Genomic DNA, 19,756 nt, shown 5'->3' with positions numbered 1-19,756 from the left:
TGCAAGAAGGCCCTATATCAGACATAGAGAAGGTTCTAATGAACTAGATTGAAGACCATACACAGAAGCATGTCCCTCTCAGCACCATGAAGATCATGGCCAAAGCAAAATATTTCTCTGTGTTGTTGAAAGAAAAGGCTGGACAAGACTAGGTGTTGAATTTACTGCTCATTCTTGGTGGTTTAAACAATCCAAGAATTGTTATTCATTAAACAATGTGAAAGTGGGTCGTGAGTCTGCTAGTGCTGATGTGAAGGCAGCTGAAGAATTTTTGGAAACTCCAGGTAAGCTGCTTGTGAAGGAAAACTACTTGCCAGAGCAAATATTCAACATAGATGAAACCTCCCTATTCTGGAAACAAATGCCTGAAAGGACTTTCGTCCACAAGGAGGCCAAGTCAAAGCCAGCTTTGAAGCTCTTATCCTTGCTTGGGGGCAATGTTTCAGGCTGCAAATGGAAACCCTTTGTGATCTGACACAGTGAGACGCCAGGTCCTTGAAGCATATCAGTAACCGCACACTATAAGCACACTACAGGAACAGTGAGAAGTCATGGATGGCCCAGCACCTCTTCCAAGATGCCCTCCTGCACTGCTAAGCCAGCAAAATGAAAAGGTAGTGTTTGGAGAAAAACATGTTTCAATATATCGCTTATTGTCAATAATGCTCTTGGATAGCCTCCTTTTATTGGTGATCTTCAGCCCAATATTAATGGGGTGTTTCTCCCGCCACATCCCACCTCTTATATCGACCAATGGTTATAGCAGCTTTTAAGGCCTCCTGCCTGAGGAGAACCTTTGCCCAGGCTATTGTTGCAACTGAGAAAGACACTGAAAAGATGCAATTCTGAAAGGATTACAACATCTATGATTGCATCAAGAACCTTGTTTGTGCTTGGGGTGATGTTACAAAGGAACATATGAATAACACTTGGAAGAAGACACTCAAGAGGTTTACCCATGACTTCAAAGGATTTGCCAAAGATGAGGAGGATTCAACAATCAACAAGGCTGTTGTTGAGATGGTCAACAACCTTAACCTGGATGTGAATGAAGATGACATTGAGGAAGCCGTGGAGGTGGTTCCTGAGCATTTGGCTAATGAGAAATTATTAGAACTGGGGCAGGAATACATGGCTAAGGAAGAGGCAACACAAAAAGAAACTGCAGGAGAAGAAAAAGAACCCCCAAGAAAACTCACAGTGAAGGATGTAGCAGAAGCTTTTGCAGACCTTAACAGTCTCTTTAAAAAGTTTGAAAACATGGACTCCAACACCAAAAGGTTTTTATTAATACAGAGGAAATCTATGATAAAGAAAAAAACAAAACAAAATAACATGGACCTATTTCTGAAAAGCTTCATGCTGGTCATTGAGGAGGTTATTTTGGGAGAAGTCATTGTTATCATAAGAGATGACAGTTTTGTGCATGTCATTGCACCTGAAGACCTTCCAGTGAGACAAGACATGGAGGTGGAAGACAATGGTACTGGTGATCCTTGACTTTCCTTAGGCCTCAGCCTCTGTGTGTGTGTGTGTGTGTGTGTGTGTGTGTGTGTTTGTAACCAAAATAAAAAAGTTTAAAAAGTAAAATAAAAAATATTAAAAATAGCAAAATGGTTATAGAATAAAGATATAAAGAAAAATACTTTATAAGACTGTAAAATGTGTTTATGTTTGTTTTAAGTGTTATTACAAAATAGTTGAAATATTAAAAAATTTAGAAGTTTATAAAGTAAAAAAGTTAAGTATCTGTAAGATGGTCTTAACAGTTAATAAGAAAAATAAAGTGGACAGAGAACAGAGAGTGATGGGGAAAATTGCCTTTTTAAGGTTAAATTCATGTAAGTGCTACATCAGAAGAATTTCTAAATAGTTTTCCAGAGAGAAATTTATGTACAAGGCGTTAATCATCACTGATCATCTGTTTGATTAAGACATGACTTTTAGTCTCTGAAGCTTATGTTTATTGTATGTGGGTTTTTGTTGGTGTTTCTTATCATTTATTTTCTTTCCAGTTGAGGAAACTTTGGGTCTTTAGAAATTAGTTCCAATCCATTAAGATTCAAGGTGATCAATGGTCTTACTTCTGAAGAATGTCAGAATCATTTAAGGGGAACCTCATTCCACTATTGCCCAGTTAACAGTTTCATAGTTGAATTGAAAGGGGGAATTGGGTGCCTTGAATTTTCTAGGATGAAAAATCCAATGACTCCAAATTAAGGCAAACTAGAAAAACTAATGGGTGAACTCTAATTCTCTCTAATCAACTCGCTGTCTGCCAGCCATGGCAACTGAGCTGCTTTAAAAAAACCTCAAAAAATATATATATAAATCCTTTACAAAAGCTCTAAGTTTTTCTCAAAAGAGAATATTTTCCTTTGGCTGTATCTACAGCACTCTTCATGTAGAGCTTTACAAAATGTGAAGTCTTGGTCAAATTTTAAGTAGCAAATAATTGTCACCATTCACTTTGTGGTCCAATGAGCACAATATTTTTCTTACCTTCTGTTTTAGGAATTTGGTTAATCTACTTAGGCATCATCTCATGAAAGGGAAAGGATTTCTAATTTATAAGATTCTTAAATATAATAAATATTTGGTTGAGATGACATATTTTGTTCTTATTTTGCATTTTATTTTGTTTTGATCTACTCGAACTAAATCAGCAAACTCTTCAGTCTACACATGCTCAGGTTTTGACTCTAAAGACATCGATTCCTTCCAAAACTGTCACAGGTGTGTCCCTGCTCTCAGTGTGTGGTTCCCCAAGAAGCAAACTTAAAAAAGTAGGTCCTTTGCCAAGGTGTTGTAGAAGGGCACTGTTACGGGATGTGCACAGTTTGTTAATATAGGAAAGACTCAAATTTGCATTTAATCTAAAAAGATACAAATGAAAAGCAATGAAGGTTCAAAATTTTACTGGGACAATTTCTATTTCCCTATTAGTTGAATTCACATGCATAAAGAGACCAAGTCATTGCAAGTTTCAGTAATTAATCAAAAAAAGGTGAATTAGGTAGAGTTGCAATTGTCACCCTAAAAAGCTGCATTTTCTTTCTTTCATGATCAGTTAGCTCTCAGCAATCCCCACCTATTGCAGGCTGCTGTTAAGGTTTCCCACCATGGCTACCTATAGTCCATGGAAAGCAAAACACAGGACAAAGAGGGGCAAATTTAATTTCCAGGAAATGTTGCCAAATAACCCTGCTAAACAACAAAGTCAATGGGATCAGTAAGGGTAAAGAGAAGTGAGCATTTCAAGATATACAGATTTCATTCAAAATATGATTAGATTAATTTGAAACTAGAGCTCATTTCTTGGACCTAATAATGCAATGAATTAATCGTCCCTCCTTTGCTCATTGTTATTAGCCCCTTTCAGATAGGTCAGTGTTTCTTAACAAGGGCCAATTTTGCCCTGCATGAGACATTTGGCAATGTCTGGAGACAATTCTGGTTATCACAACGCAGGGTACTACTGGCATCTAGTGAGTAAAGGCCAGTGATTTGCTAAACATCACAACAGCCCCCATAACAAAGACTTATCAAGCACAGAAAGGCCAAAAACACTAAGAAACCCTGAAATAAATCATCTCAAAACTATTGGTTTTACAGTCTTCTGCTTTAAAGTGAAATTCCCCACTATTAGCACCTTACTTCACAAAGACAACATGTTGTAATATAAAGTCTTAACTTTCTAGATATAGGTTGGGGTCAGCTGAAATCACCAGGTTGCTGCATGAGAAGAGAGGACTGTGGGGACCTCGAGCATTTACAGATTGAAGTGTACAAGAGGAGCCTATCTGGAAACTGAGTAGTGATTTAAAAAGTAAAATTACAGAAGCCAAGGAAAAAGTTTTGGAAGTGATCAAGCTCAGCAAGGCGAGGATTTTAACACGTGTGTTTGCTTTGACAACTGGAGATGATTGTGATAGTTTCCAAACAAAGGTCAAGGCTGAAGCCAGACCATGTGTGGTAGGAGTTAAAGATCATCTTTTCAATGATTTTAGAGTTGATGGAAAGTAGAGCATTTTGTATTAGCTAATGAGAAATTCAGATTTTAAAGATTTATATTTTTAAAAAATTTTTTTAGATTTTATGTACCTATTTTTTAGAGAGAGAGGAAGAGGGAGAGAAACATGGATGTGCCAGAGAAACATGCATTGGCTGCCTCTTACACACTCCCAACAGAGGACCTGGCCCACAACCCAGGCACTTGCACAGACTGGGAATGAAACTGGCGGCCTTTCAGTTCACAGGCCGGCACCCAATCCACTGAGCCACACCATCCAGGGCTAAGGGAATATTTTTCTTAGTTTATTTTATAGTAGAGACATTTGAAAATATTTATAGCTAAAAATATCAGCTAATAGAGGAAGAATTTGAATACATAAGAGGGAGGTAATAACTAATAGAACAAGGTTCCTAGAAGCCAACAAGAGAAGAAGTCTTGGGCACAGGCAAATAAGTGGCCCCATAAGGCAGAAAAACACATCTGAAACTAGCTATTTTGGGGTGTTGATGCCAATCAGTTTGTGCATAGGGAAAAGGTAAATTTATTTATTGAGTGTCTAAGATATGCCAAACACTGTAACAAGAGTACAAAAATGAATGAAACAGGGTCCCTGACATCAAGGGGCTCACAGTTTAGTGAGAAGCTGAAATCAATTTTAACCTCTACTGAAAACTAGGAGTCAAAAATTTTGATTGATAGAGCGAAGAAAGTAACTGAATGGAAGCCTGAGGAGATAGGTGAAGGTTACTCATCAAAGCAAATCAGACAAGAAGCTCATCAATGTGAGAGAGGTGTCACTTTTGTTTTTCAGGGCCCAGCTAAGATTGAAGTATGTGCATTTGCTGTGGTTCCCATAAGGACAGATGCGATATTTTCTCCATCAGAGCTCTGCCACCTGGGTTTAAGAATAACAAAGCACACAGAACTATTATCTAGGGGTGAAGTCTGTCTGGCAATGTGTGTAGAGGAAATATGGGGTCAAGGGGATAGACAATGTTGGTTAGGGTGTTGAACCATGGAATTCATGCTGAATAGAAAAGGAATAGGTACCAGGAGAAAACTATTGGGTTGGAAGAAAATTGAGACCAAAATGGCATGAACACAGGAGGTCAAGAAACAGGTCAAAGCAGATAATAGAAGAATGTAGTCTGAGATTCAGACACTAGAATTACTATTCCTGTGTAATGGAGCAGATGAGAGTGAGGACAAGACACAAATGTGGTCCTGAGAATAGGTTACAGAAGTATAACAAATGTCAGTGTTACCGAAGTCCAGGAAAAGAAGTTGTGAGATTAATTATTTAGGCATATTTTGAAATCATTCTGATCCCAGCATCCTCAGTTGAGAAGAGAGAGTAATCAGTAAGTTGATAAATAACAGTGATGAAGACAGAGCACATAGCTGAGTGTCAAAGGCCAATTACTTTTTTCGGTTAGGTTTGGTTTATGACTTATGGACTGAATATTTGGGTCCTTCCAAAATTAAAATATTGAATGTGTTTGGAGCTGGGGCCTTTGGGAGGTAATTAGTTTTTAGATTACTTTAGAAGTGTGGGATTAGTGTTCTCAAAAAAAGAGGAAGAGAGACCAGAGGCTTCTCTCTGCCATGTGACCACAAAGAGGAAGGTGGCTGCCTGCATACCAGGAAGAGGGTCTCACCAGAAACAGAATTGCCGAGCTCCATAATCTTGAATACTTTAGCCTCAAGAATTGTGACAAATAAATTTCCATTTGTTAAGCCACCCAAACAATGGTATTTTGTTGTAGCAGCCTGAGCTACTAAGACATGACTGGTAAAAAAAATCATCCGATAGCAAACAAAGAATGTTCCCCTATTGGTCCCAGAAGACATGGAATGTAAAATATCTAAGTGGTTTCTTCAGAGATTGTCTTCAAAGTTGATTATGAGTTGTGTCCTCTGAAATAGAAGGAGAGAAAAAGGGAGAGAAAGAAAAAGACTTCTTGAAAAGTTGAGCATATAGAGATTTATTTATGATAGAGCAAGGGTTATGGGGCTACAGCTGAAACACTGGGGAAGAGATGTATGCAAGAGAAGGAAACAGCATTTCAATATGTGCATTAAGTAGCTGCAGGATAGAGAGAGGTAGATATATTTGGGCATATATGTATCGTTCAGTGACGTGGACTATACATGAATGAGAAATATGGTAGAATTGACTGGAGCAAATTGTTTGGGTACCAGGACTTACCTACGGGCCAGACAACGACTGGCCTGGCCTCAGAGATATGCAGAGGGGTACTACAAGTTTACAGCAGTGAAAATAAGTATTCTTCTTTGGACAGAGCTATTTCAGTCCTTAGAGCAAGGGTAAGGACCTAATTCTAGAAAGGATACTCCAGACTCTTCAATTTTACACTGACATATGTAGCTAATAAACTAGAAATAAAATCCGGTTCTACTGCTTCTTACATGATTACAGAAAAGTTTCTTGTTCTCTCTAGTCCTCATTAACTTTACGAAAAATGAAGAAGATGGGTCCTTTCATAAGCAAAAATTTCAGATTCATTACATTTTTTTATTCTTTTTTAAAATGTTACCACCCTAATTCAAGGTTTTATCACCCTTTATCTGTGATACTGCAGATAGAATGTTGCTTAGAACTCATCGCTGATTCCCTATTATCCACTAGATAGATTCCTTATTTAACCTGGCATTCAATGTCTGCCACAATTTACCCTGGACTGCTTTTCAAATGAAATGCCTAATTAAGAAGGCATCCACTCCAAAAATCTAATCATTGTTTCTTAAACACTTGTTTCGAACCACCATGTCTTTCCACATCTTAACTAGGACAAAAGAAAAAAAAAATTGCCTCTTATATGTAGAAAAGGCTGTTGGAATTCAATTTTACTTCCATTAACAATCATCCTCCAAGTGCCTCCTATCTGCCAGGCATTATGCTAAGCACACACAGACTAGTTGGGAGTGACAAACATATGAACCAACAATTACACTGTAAATGTAAACCGCTCAATAATTGTTCTGAATCAGTAAATACCATATGGCAAGGGTAGTTTTACAGTGGAGGTAAGTGGAACAGAAAAGAGATAAAGAATTGCTTTTGTGTTCCTTTTGAAACACTGTATTAAAATGCAGGAACTTGAGAAGTACTACTTTATATGTTGGAAAATTTAATGTGTTTAACCGAAAAAGTGTGTTTTCATCAATAAGGAAACTTGTTTTCAAAATTTTGTCCTTTGATTGTTTTATCTGGCTTGGCCTGCTTGACGTGGACTACAGTCCTAAAACCTTGGACCAGTTGTCTATTCTCTATAATTCTGTTTCCGAATCTGTAAAATGAAAGATAAATTCTAGGGCAACCCAGATACCCTTCATGCTTTAGGGTTCCATGAAATACACCTTTGGCTTGAACTAGTTTAAGTTGTCTCTGTTCCTTGTCAAAAACAAAAAAAAAAGTAATAATGTAATTGTGACTCTAAAGTGTATTCAAAACTCATTGTCAGAGAAAACTGACTGACGTAATTTATAGGGATCTTTCTGAACATGTCATTTCATATAACATGGGCATACGAATTTGAATTTAATATTTTGTGACCTGCCTCTTTTGTCCCCATTCTAATTTAGCTCTGGACTTAAAGAAATAAAAAGGCAGGATTCTGCTATATTCCTATCTCCTCTTGATAGTTTACTAAGAGTTCATTTTTGTTCCAAACCATGGCAACCTCCTGTCTATGTGATTTTGGAACCAAGATTGCAGGGCCTGGGTGGCACAAGTTCCTGGCACTGTGGGTCACTTTGGCTTGTCCATGTTGGTGTCCCATGCACGATGACTTGATAATACCAGGCCATTTGAAACATTTCATGATTCTTGTCACAAGGATTGTTAGGTAGATTTTGTGAGAATTTACCAGAATCATATGGTAAAAAATGAAACCAGTTCTTGGTACAAAATGAACATAAATAAGTGAAGGGTATTCTTATGACCAGAAAAATAATGTAGTGCCAGACTTTTGAAAGAAATCCTCTTAAAGTTTAAAAAAATTATGGTAGATATTCATTTATATAGTATGTAAATGATAGTTTAGGCATATAGAGTTGTGTGTGTGTATGTGTATCTATATAGTATCTGTTATGTATAAATGAAGTTTTATAAAATATAAATTATATATTATACTATATAAATGAATTTCTTATAATTGAGAAAATAAATTCTATATAAATAATGTATAATATAATAATACATGTAAATAAGTTTCTAGTATACATAAGTATACATCTATATAATTCTACATGACTCAAATATCCAAGAAATACAGAGAAGAAACTAGTAAAAGGGATTACTTCTGGTAAGAAGAACAATGGAGTACTAGAGGTATGAGGTGGGATTTATTTTTTGATATATACCCTTTTGTATTAAATATTCTGCCAGTATGTGTATTACGTAGCCCCAAAAATAACAATATGAAAATGAAAACATAAGAAATTATAATCTCTAAAGGAAAAATAGAGGGGATAGATATCACAGATTGTTTTATTGTTTTTGGTTTTCCTTGGATTTACATAACTACATAGTTAGCATTCATTTCTGAGAGGATATCCAAGCAGGGGTTGTTGTTTGGCTGACTGGCTGACCAGTTGTTTTGTTTTGTTTCTGTTTTTATAATAAGGGTCCACATCAGGACTACTATTCCCTGCCTTTCTATTATTTCATTCCTAAGGCTTCACATTTCCACCCTCCTCTTTATATAAATCTTAATCAATTCAAGATCCAGGAGTCTCCCTTTCTGAAGAATCCTTATACTACCTATGTCAAACACTTTGAATAAATCAGCCCTGTTTTGAGGTATTAATTATCTTAATATCTGCAAATTGACTATATCCCTGCTGAGTTTGTGCACTACCAAACTGCAAGGAATGTGCCATTTCCCTCTACATTTGTATTATATGTTATTGGTCACGGGTTGGTTGTTCAAAGAGAGGCACTGTGTTTTCAGAAATTAACCAAATATGTTCATTTTTAGTTTTATTAATGAATTTTTAATAGATTTGTATTTGTTTATTCTCATCTTAATGAAATGAGTAAAAAGGGTAGTGTCAGAATCATAAACAGGGATTCGGTCTAACACAAATTTTGATAGGCAGAATTTACAGGCTAAATGATCTTTTTAAAGTAGTAGGGAAAACACAGCTCTCCGGGGAATGAAACCTCAGTAAAACACTAGCATGCAGGGCTTGTCTGTCCGCAGAGGGTAGAAAAAGTCAACGTCGTGTCCGGCTCCATTTGCCGCACACTGAGTGTGGCCCCCTCCGCAGATGAATTTCATCAAGTGTGGAAATCATCTTGGGACTGTGGGAGACACATCATTAGCAGGAAAAATATATATCTTTGCTGCAGCTCAAGGAGATGCAGACCATTTAAATGAAGATAAAGAGGGCCAAACAAAAGAATTGCAGTAGAAAATATGTGGCTGGACTATCAGCAGAGAAGACATAATGCTGCCCTTTATCATTACTTGTCACATCAGTGACAGACTATAAAATGCCTACTGCTCCACAATTCTATTCTCGTCACTTTCTGAGCCAACTTTGGCTTTGGCAGATGCTTGGCATGTTTTAGACATATGATTTATTGCCTCATTTAATCAAGACTGTGCAGAAAACAATGGGTTTTTTTTTTTGGTAAATTACAGTCTGTCACTTTTCAGTTAATCTTTGTGATGAAAGTGATATATACCTATATGTATCAATGTGTGTGTATGTGTGTATGTATGGATATACACATATATCCATACAAACACACATACACACACATATATAAAGTGATATATACCTATATGTGACACACATATATAAAGTGATATATACCTATATATATCAATGGACATACAAACACACACACACACACACACACACACACACATATAAAATCTCCAGAAAACACCATTTATTTCTTGGTAAGATATTTAAATAACTTCTATTCCTTCTTTCTGCCCAAGAAAGAAAAATTTATGCAATACTGTAGAATATAAATGCAGTCATCCTACATCAGTGTTTTTCAGTTTTTATTGTCATGGCAAAAAAACCAGGTTGAGCAGGTTTCAGCACTAATAAATGACCCTGCGATGGAGGTTATTGGCAATTTAAAGGCCATATCACTTCATTTTCCTTCCCATTTTGCTAATATATTTTACATTCTCTTGGGAATTTTTCCTAAAATTTGGGAGTGCTCCAGCTTGACAGTGAATAGGAACCATATACCCAGCAAGTAAGTTAAATTTCCTGAAAATAATAATACCCATTTCAGAACAACTCTTGGCACATTGATTAAGTTGAAATGAAGTACATGTAGCAAGTGCCAGGTTGTTGTCTTACCTAGGGAGGAAAAAAAATGCTTTCCAGAGTTCAGTGGTAAATAGGCAATTCATTCTGACATAACGAGGAAAAGTGATGTTAACAGCCAGAGGTCAGAGGAAGCAGAGATGGAAAAGACCTATTAGGTCATTTTCTCCATTCCCTGGAGAAGAGAGCCAAAGTATATTTCATAGTGCTTGGTCCAGTTTAGCTTTCAATTACTCAAGCAACAGGCTTTCACTACTTGAGACATTTCCCCGGACCTATGCCTATCTCCATGACCCCCACCTTCCTGCATATATTGGCAAAGGATGAGTCTTAGACAGAATCAACCCTGCAGGGACCACAAAGTACTCTGGACTTACAATCAGACCCATGCGCTTCGGAGCCCGTTTTCTCTTCTCTGTCAGTGAACCTCGCAATCATTTCCTTGGCTCTAACTCCTTTTGTCCTTTCCTACTCTAGCTCCATATTCAGTTTTCACACCACATCCCTTTGCCTCTGAGTCTAAACAAGAGCTGTGTCTTGGCAGAAGAGTCCCCCTGGAACAAAATATCTGCCTGTCTCCAAAGGTAAATGAGCCTGGTATTTGTACAGATCCCCAAGACTGTCTGGAACGAATGAATAAAAGGTATGGATTCAAGAGAGAATAGCCTTAAGCAAATGAAATCAGACCATTTGAGACACCATGGATGGGCCTAGAGGGTATTATGCTCAGTGAAATAAGTCAGGCAGAGAAAGACAAATACCATGTGATTTTACCTATATGTGGAATCTGAAGAATAATATAAAGGAACAAGAAAAACAACAGACTCATAGATATAGAAAACAAACTGATGGTTGCCAAAGGGAAAGGGTTTTGGGGGCCTGGGTGAAAAAGGTGAAGAAGATTTTGAGAAATACGAATTGGTAACAGAATAGCCATGGCGATGTAAAGCACAGCGTAGAGAGTATCGTCAGTAATATTGTAATGACAACATATGGTGCCAACATATGGTGGGTACTGGAAATATCAGGAGGAACACTTTTTAAAGTATATGATTATCTAACCACTATGCTCTACACCTGAAACTATTACAAAATAATATTGAATATAAACTGTAACTGAAAAATAAATAAACAAAGAATGGGAAGAGATGAAGGGGATACCGCAAGTCCTGACTACTCCTTCGCAGAAGAATCCTGCTGAACACTGGAGCAGATGACCGCGACAGAAGCTGAAGGAGTGGGTGCATCAAAGGTTTTCTTTTTAAGTAAAAGGGTATTGTATGTTTTTGCTTGAAGAAGGACTGTCTCAGTTGGCAGACCAAAACCTAGGGTATTACAAGAAAGAGATGGGACACCGATAGGAGCCATGCCCTTGAGCAGATGGGAACAAGAGGATCAAGTGCGCAAATAAGGAGATGGCCTTAGAAGGGTGCTCAGCTGGTTCATTCCGTCTTCAGGAGAGAAGGGAAAGCATACGATGAAGAAAGGTGCCAATGGTTTGACAATTTGGTGGTGTGAAAGGGCGGCCTCAGCTCTCTCTCAGTAAAGAAGAGGATGGATTTTAGGGGCAGTGGAATCGTCTTGGCCACTCCAAATTCTTTAGCTCCTACAGCACATGAAGACGGAGTTTACAGTCTCTTCTAATTAAATACATTTGTACAACTTTTTCCCTTAAAGAGGCTCATACCTTATGATGCTCCAGTTTGAACTCTTGAAATCTCTCCTCAGGAAAATCATAGATTTGGGACAGTCATCAAAATATTCATCATTTATTATTTATAATAGTAATAACTGTAATCATGTAAACAACTAAATAAAAAATACAGGTAGATTATGGCACATTTAAAATAACATTTTCAGAAAATAACATGGAATATTTCAATGTTAGATTTAGAAGAACAAGTAGACTCTAAATATTAGTACATAAATTAAAGGAAAGTATGAATAGTGACCTTTTTCAGTTTCATTGAGGTATAGTTGACATAAAATTTAAGATATTTAAAGTGTACAGTATGATGATTTGATATACAGCACTTACACATTGTGAAAGGACTCTCTCCATCAAGTTTACTAACACATCTATCACCTCGCATAGTTACTTTGGATGAGGAGGGGTGGGCTGGCAGAAGTATTCTATGCTCTTAGCAAAATTTAATTATACAAATACAATGTTATCAATGGTAGTCACCATGTTTTACATTTGATCCATAGACCTTATTTGTCTTAAACTTGAAAGTTTGTAACTTTCACCAGTTTTTCCCTATTTTCTCCACACCCCAGCTCCTGGCAATCACTTTTCTAGTCTCTGTCCCTGAGAATTGGACCTTTTTTTTTTTAAGATTCCCATGTAAGTGAAACCATGCAGTGTTTGTCTTTCTCTATCTGGTTGATTAAGGTGATTGACTTTTGGTGATAAAACTCTGAGCAATCTTTTCCCCTTCTTTTCACTTTCCTAAATTTTGGGAGCCATCTATAATAATTGTATATTATTACTATAAGCTCTTTATATCCTTTATTAAATCCCCTTGTCCTTAAAAGATTCCTGATAAATATACTTGGGATCAAGCTTTTTTTTTCCTCCTGACATACAACTTCTGATATTTATTGAGTACTTACAATATTCCAGGTACTCTTTTACTGTATGATCAAAGGCAAGTTTCTTAACCTTTCTGACCCTCATGGTCCTCATTGGTAAATGAGTATCATTTTCTCATTTGTTAAATAAGAACCCAATAAATTAATACATTAATATATTAGAATAGATATTACAAGCATTCAAATCATTATTATTATGTTCATATATTACTTCGTCATAGTTTGCTACTTATTCTATTGGGTTTTTTTATTCAATAAACAAGACACACTTTTAGTACTTTTAATATTTTTAAAATATTAAACTGAAACAGTATTTTATATGGTCCCTCTCCTTCTTATTCTTTAACAGCATTATCAAAACATGGAGCAATTCCTTGAGAGGCCTGAACCTTAATAGGTCAATTTTCCTCAACAAAGGCAGTCAGCCCAATTCCTGCCTGCCTCCTTCCATATCTCAGTACAAGAATACAGTTAGAAACTGGGAGTTTTCAGTAGCCTTGGGAACAGGACCAATTCCCAGATATTTTATTTAGTTCTGGTCTCATCTAAATTGGAATTTTGACACAGCATTTTTCTCACACTAACTGTTTAGAGAAGTTCTTTCCAATTTGTCTTTATCTATTGTGAAGCCAAGTCAAACCCCAAAAGTCTTTATGACTCTTTTGGCAGTCACTGGGGACATAACTCAGTCACTCAAACACATGCTAATTTGAGACAAGGGTCTCTATTATTCTATCCGTGTAACATTCCCACCCAGTAATTGCAGTGGATGCTTTGGAGGAAGCTGAAGAAAAACAAAATGACTTTAGCATGTATATGTGAATTACACTAATGTCTTTCTAAAGGGAAAAAAATGCAGAATTGAAAGTACTTTCAAAAGGGCACAGATTTTATTGCTTTCATTTGATGTCTGTGCTGCTCTGTGGCATTTTAGAGTTTATTTGTATTTGGTTTTGGTTTTTGCTCTGCCTGAATTTTATGCATTTTTTTAAGGCTAAAGATCAATTTCTCCCTCTCTCAAGCATTCTAGATTTTTTTCCCATCACTTGGAGTTTTCTAAAAATTGCCTAATGTATTTAAGAATCCCTTAAATTCAGAGATACCTTCCCTGTATCTTGCTGATTTGACACACGCAGCATTTAGGTTCACTGGGAGGCTGTGACTTCACCTTATTAATAGCCTCATAGACATGGTTCACATTACCTGTAATTGTTTTGCCCAGAATTCTCATCTATCTTGATTTTATCTTAAGAAAACAAGTTACAGAAAATTATTAATTATTTTTATGGGAAAAATTCGCTCAATTCTAATTTTTAGAACTGATCATTAAGAGTCAAACTCACTCATTAAGTGCTATTTATCCAAACTACAAATGTGTGTGCAGGTACAGAAAACTCAATAATTAACAGTAACATTAATGTTGGAATACTAAAACAATCAGTTTAAAAATCACATAACCTGGTGTTCAGCAAAATACATTAGGAAATTGTTGAAGTAGCCAGAAAACTATGAAATTTAGGAATGAGACTTCTACAATTAAAAACTTCAAACGGTAAAAACATAAATATGCTAGTTCTTTTGATGGTTCTTTATTTATAAAAAAATTGTATATTTATTCTTACATGTTTAAACCTCAGTCACCTTCAAAGTACTCTCCATTTGATGCAATGCACCTACAGAGATTTTTTTCCACTGCTCAAAACAGTTTTGGAATCCATTGATTTTGATGTATTTTAGTGCTTCTGCCATTTTTTGTTTCACCTCTTCAACATCAGCAAAATGTTTCCCTTTGAGACTTTTTACATCCAGTGAAATAAATACATACATACATACATAAAGTCGCTTGGGACAAGAGGGGGTGCATAGGGAGGGCGGTGCATGAGGGCCATGCTCCTTTTGGGTCAAAAACTGCTGAACACTCAGTTCAGGGTGGGCAGATGTGTTTGTAAATCACCCATCAAGAAATGAGCAAATACTTTGAAAGAGTCTTCAGAAAAAATCCCATGAGGCCCAACACAGCTCTCACAACACTGCCAGCTGGTGGTGCACTGATACAGAGGGGTTCCTAGAACACTCACTGTAGGGGAAGCCTGTGCTACAGGCAGCCCGTCCTCCAGAAGACAATTCCAGTTTGGGGGCCCCCCCTCATATCGCAAGATAGACTATCTTATACACTGTACACTTTTTACACTCTTAGAGGTCAAGGGAACTGAAGAAAGATGAGGAATGAGTTTTCTTGGAAGAGTGAGAGAAGATAAAAGACATATTGGTAAATGTGGAGGGATTAATTAATTAAGGTAATTAATTACAAAGTGCCATTTAGCTCTCTGATAGAACTTGTGCTGAAGAAGGAAGGCTAAGAGAGGGCAGAGGCCAGCCTGCTGGTCGCTTGGTGCAGACTGCAGGCCACACCACTGAGGTTAAAGGAGGCGAGGCACATGCAGCGGAGTTGGCACAGATATAGGTCAATCAGGTGCCGCTAACTCTGTCATCACAAAGTATATTCAGACTGGAAGTTAAGGTGTTCTTGATTACTGTCTTTTGCAGTAAGGAAAAGGAAACAAGTTCTGGAGTGGCTTTTCTTGGACAGTTTTAGTCCTGAAAATTTGGTGTCTGTGCTATTCTCTTACTTTGAAAGCTGCTTTCTATATTGAAAGTATTTGTCATTGTCAGGATTCAGACTTTTCTTTCTTCTATAGAAAACTTGTTTTTTAGTGAATTAGGAAGAGTCTCTTTGAGGGGAAGTTTTTTTGTAGTTCTCCAGACATTTGCTAGAGGGTTTTTTTTTTCCTACATTCAACCAAAATGTACATTTTTCAAAAAGGGTCACAAGGACTTTAAAACTGATGACACCATTAAGCACTGTTGACAGGAATGTAAAATGGTGCAGCTATTATGGAAAACAGTATGAAGGTTCCCTAAAAAATTAAAAATAGAATTACCATATGATCTAGCAATTCCATTTCTGAGTATATATAGCTAAAGAATATATCCAGAAGAATTGAAGGTGGGGTTTTGAAAGGATATTTGTCTACCAATATTCATAGCAGTATTATTCATAATAGCTAAAAGGTAGAAGCAACCCAAATGCTCACTGACAAATGAATGGATAATCAAAATGTGATCTATATGTACAGTGGAATATATTAATAAGCCTTAAAAAGCAAGGAAATTCTGATAAGCATCATAGCATATAAGAGTGAAATAAGCCAATCACAAAAAGACAAATACTGTATGAGTCTGCTTTGAAAATATAAAGTTCTCATTCTAGTTTCCTATAAACAGAATAATTGTAAACTATAAATTATATTCAGATTATGTTCATTGATTCATAGATGCCCTTTCATTATGATTTGAAAATTATAAAATGTTTAGAAAAATATGTATTTTAGAAATGAGTCTGAAAATTGTTCATAGAAAAAAATGCACACTGTTTTTAATGAGCAGCATCTCTACCATCCCAGTTACTCCCTTGCATGAGCATCTAATTTGGTAATTAGACTGATAACACCTGTCCTCACTGTAGGTTATGGGTAATTAGATGTTACAACTGAACTACTAAGAGAGAATGGAACCTTCAACAGGACAGTCAGCTAGAGCATTATTCTGAGGCAAAGCAACCCAATTATTATTACTGCAAAGTTCAAACTAGAGGAATTGATCTGAACATTTAGTGGGCTCTCTTTCAAGCCAATCACCTTGTACTTACGAGTTTTGATAAAATAAAAATAAGCACAATCAGAAAAGGCACATAGAGGGAAAGGAACATGAACATAGTCCCCACTGAGTTCCGGAGACTTTCCTAAACAACTAAAAAAGTGTGGAAGTCTAAATCCAAATTTGGAACAGCCACTCCCTGGTAACTGAGCCCCTCAATTCTCAAGGTAGAACAACACCTGGGAAGTGACCATCACCCGGAGCCACTTCCTCTTCTGCAGCTCCAGAGAATTGCTCCTCCTCTCCCCCTGTCTTCCCCAAGAGAGGCCCAATTCGTCCCTAGGGTTCAGGAAGGAGGAAGCAATGTGCCCAGACCACCAAAGGTATTCATAGTGGTACCTTTGAAAAAAGAACAATGAGGGTATAAAGGGAGAACTCTCTCAGTGGACTTAACAAATGTTCGTGATCTATTTTCAGTCCCCAATGACTGTTGCGACACTGTTTTCATGAGACAATACGTTCTGCGGTGCAAACAACTGATTTTACAAATAAACATATAAAATGCCGCTTGTTTGTATGTTGGCGATACAGAGGAGTTCAGTGCCTGAATAAATGACAGTAATGAGATGATAAAGGTTTCTTAGACATTTATTACTGTGGGGAGTCCTGAGAGAGCACAGGCCATCCAAAGCCAGCACAGAGGGAGCTCTTGATCACTTATCACTTAGTAACGGACTTTGACTGAGCAACTGGATGGCAGGTCTCAGCTTTATTTTCCTGACAAGATAGTACAGCTGCAGCCATCTTCACGGGGGGCACTGTATAGCCCTTTGGAATCTTTCTTCGCAGCTTACACAGAGAGAGAGTAGGGGAGCAGCGAGGAAGGGGAGAGGGCAGGAGGTAGACCTTCTGCCCAGCACTCTTGCTTCAAAGCAGAGAGGCGCAAGGCGGAGGTACTGCAATACTACTGTAAAGCTCTGTGTGTGTGTTTATTGATGGTCAAAACCTTTTTTCTTTAAATTTGCAATAAATAGAGGATGATGATTATCACAATTTCACCAAAAAATAGAAAATTCATTCATTTTCTTTTTTCAGGCTGAGCATTCAAAAGCATTTCTCATAGAAATGCTATTTCTCTTCATAAGTACAAATGACTAGGCAAAGGCTTTACTGGAAAGAGCCCTCTGTTGAAAAGAGCCCATAAGCTAGAATGTTCATCTGACTTGACTCAGCGGGGCGGGGGTGGGGGGTGGGCATGGCAGGAGAGGGGTTGCGATGTCCTTCTGGCAAGTGCTCGCCAGGATCAAGCGTGCTGACATCTAGCCAACAGTCACTGCACAGGAGAGCCCTGGCGTGTCAGTGTCTGCTACAGTGTTCAAACAAAGGGCAGCATGCGCAGTTAGTTTGTAAAGCATTGTGCAAAGTCTAAAATAAAAAACCCTCTCAGCATAAATTCTTAACATCTCCCCTCAAGCTGAAGAAAGAAAAAAAAAATGGACGCAAGCTCCGACTCATCGCTCACACACCCTCAGTGTATGTGCGTGAACACCCGTCAGTAATTCTGCTACAACTAACATTTTGTGTTCTCTCTGTGCGTTCTCCACTTCCTTCCTAGAGCACCTGAAGGATAAGTTAGAGGAATACATGGCCCGCTTTTCCAAAGTAAGGATTGTTCGCACCAAGAAAAGGGAAGGGCTCATCCGGACCCGACTCTTGGGGGCATCTATGGCGAGAGGAGAAGTCCTGACGTTCCTGGACTCCCACTGCGAGGTCAACGTGAACTGGCTGCCCCCGCTCCTTAGTGAGTACCTGGCGTCACAGCGGCCTCCTGGGGTTGGAGGGCTGCCGGATTTGCGCTCTTCCCCTGGGAACGTGTGGTTTGCTTCTACTTAGTTTGCAATCTACAAAGGCTAGAGCCCCCCCTCCTACAATTTTTACAGTGGGAACCTTGAATTCTACCTTAACCCCTGCTGAGGACAAATAGGTAACTAGAAAACTGCATTAAAGTTGGCATTTGTAGATAATACCATCTGCAATCTATCTTAAGGTCCGAAAAGGTTTCATTTATCTCAGACATGCTCTTTGATTACACACCAAAGCTAAAAGAAAAATGCTAAAAGAAAAAAGTATTCAAAAAATACTACCTATAACTACAGTAAGATTAAAATTCACATACATACCCCCCCCCCACACACACACAGTTTAGCATTTATCACAGGGTTATTAAAATAGGAGGAAAGAAAATTATTCAGCCCTGGGATACAGTTGAATTGTAAGTGCCCCAGTGTTTTCTAGGACTTAGAGTATCAGCTCTTCCCACTTCCGGCACCAGCCGGGATCCCTAAATATATATAATGCCCCATGTTTAGGTAGAACCCCCTCAGACACTCAGGGCTGCTCTCCAGACGATACATCTCGACTGCTCACAACATGACTGCAAGGAGGCAAAAAGATTCTCTGTCACATCACACTTGAACTCTTAGAAACGAGAAAGAAAAACTAGAAGTTGTTTTTCTAGTTGTTGTTTCTTTAGGTAAGAAACAAATGCATGGCTCAGTTTGAGCCTATGGTTTTTTACTTTCACAATGAAGTCAGATATAAAAATCCAGTAGTAGATGAGAAACAAATTGTAAGTCTGAAAAAAAAAATGCATTTCTTAAAATTCCCGCTGGGCATGTACCGTACTCCTTCCTATTTTTCCAGATTTCACTAATTCACTTTTTATTGTGAACACATCCCTGACTTTGGAGCTAAAACCAGTAACAACTGCCTTCACAATAACTGCCTCAGAAAGAATGATTTGCTATTGGCTACTAGATACGATTGCAGCTAGAACCAGCAAAGAGGTATTAGTAAAAGACATGGGAGACAAAATCAATTGCAACTATACAGGATTAAGAATAGGAAACAACCAACGCCCCAACCGCATTGTCCTTCCCATCCACTCGCTCCTACACAGGTGACTTCCCAGCCATCCTAATCAAGAGGAACATTTAGCGCTCCGGCAGCCACAGGCTCCTCTGAGCTTTTCATTAAATATACCTCGTCAAAGGACATAGCAATTTAGAGTTTCATCAGCATTGGTGAGATTCCCCCAAACTGAATTGGATCTATATGGTGTTGAATACACAAGTCAGTAAGGGGCCTAACTTATTTATGAATTAGAGC

The 19,756-nt window shown here is 37.7% G+C and overlaps 1 protein-coding gene across 1 annotated transcript in view; it reads left to right on the top strand.

Annotated features, from left to right (window-relative positions):
- Positions 1 to 19,756, top strand: part of GALNTL6 (polypeptide N-acetylgalactosaminyltransferase like 6) — an 861,777-nt gene that overhangs the window by 683,525 nt on the left and 158,496 nt on the right. The window contains exon 5 of the mRNA XM_054576052.1: positions 18,204 to 18,389. Within this exon, the coding sequence (XP_054432027.1) occupies positions 18,204 to 18,389 (186 nt within the window). The remainder of the gene's footprint in view (positions 1 to 18,203; positions 18,390 to 19,756) is intronic.

The sequence above is a fragment of the Pteronotus mesoamericanus genome, unplaced genomic scaffold (genome assembly GCF_021234165.1).
Source record: "Pteronotus mesoamericanus isolate MK-2021 breed Mesoamerican mustached bat unplaced genomic scaffold, CSHL_Meso_final contig_32, whole genome shotgun sequence".
Lineage (NCBI taxonomy): Eukaryota > Metazoa > Chordata > Mammalia > Chiroptera > Mormoopidae > Pteronotus > Pteronotus mesoamericanus.
This window is presented reverse-complemented; position numbering and strand designations above follow the sequence as displayed.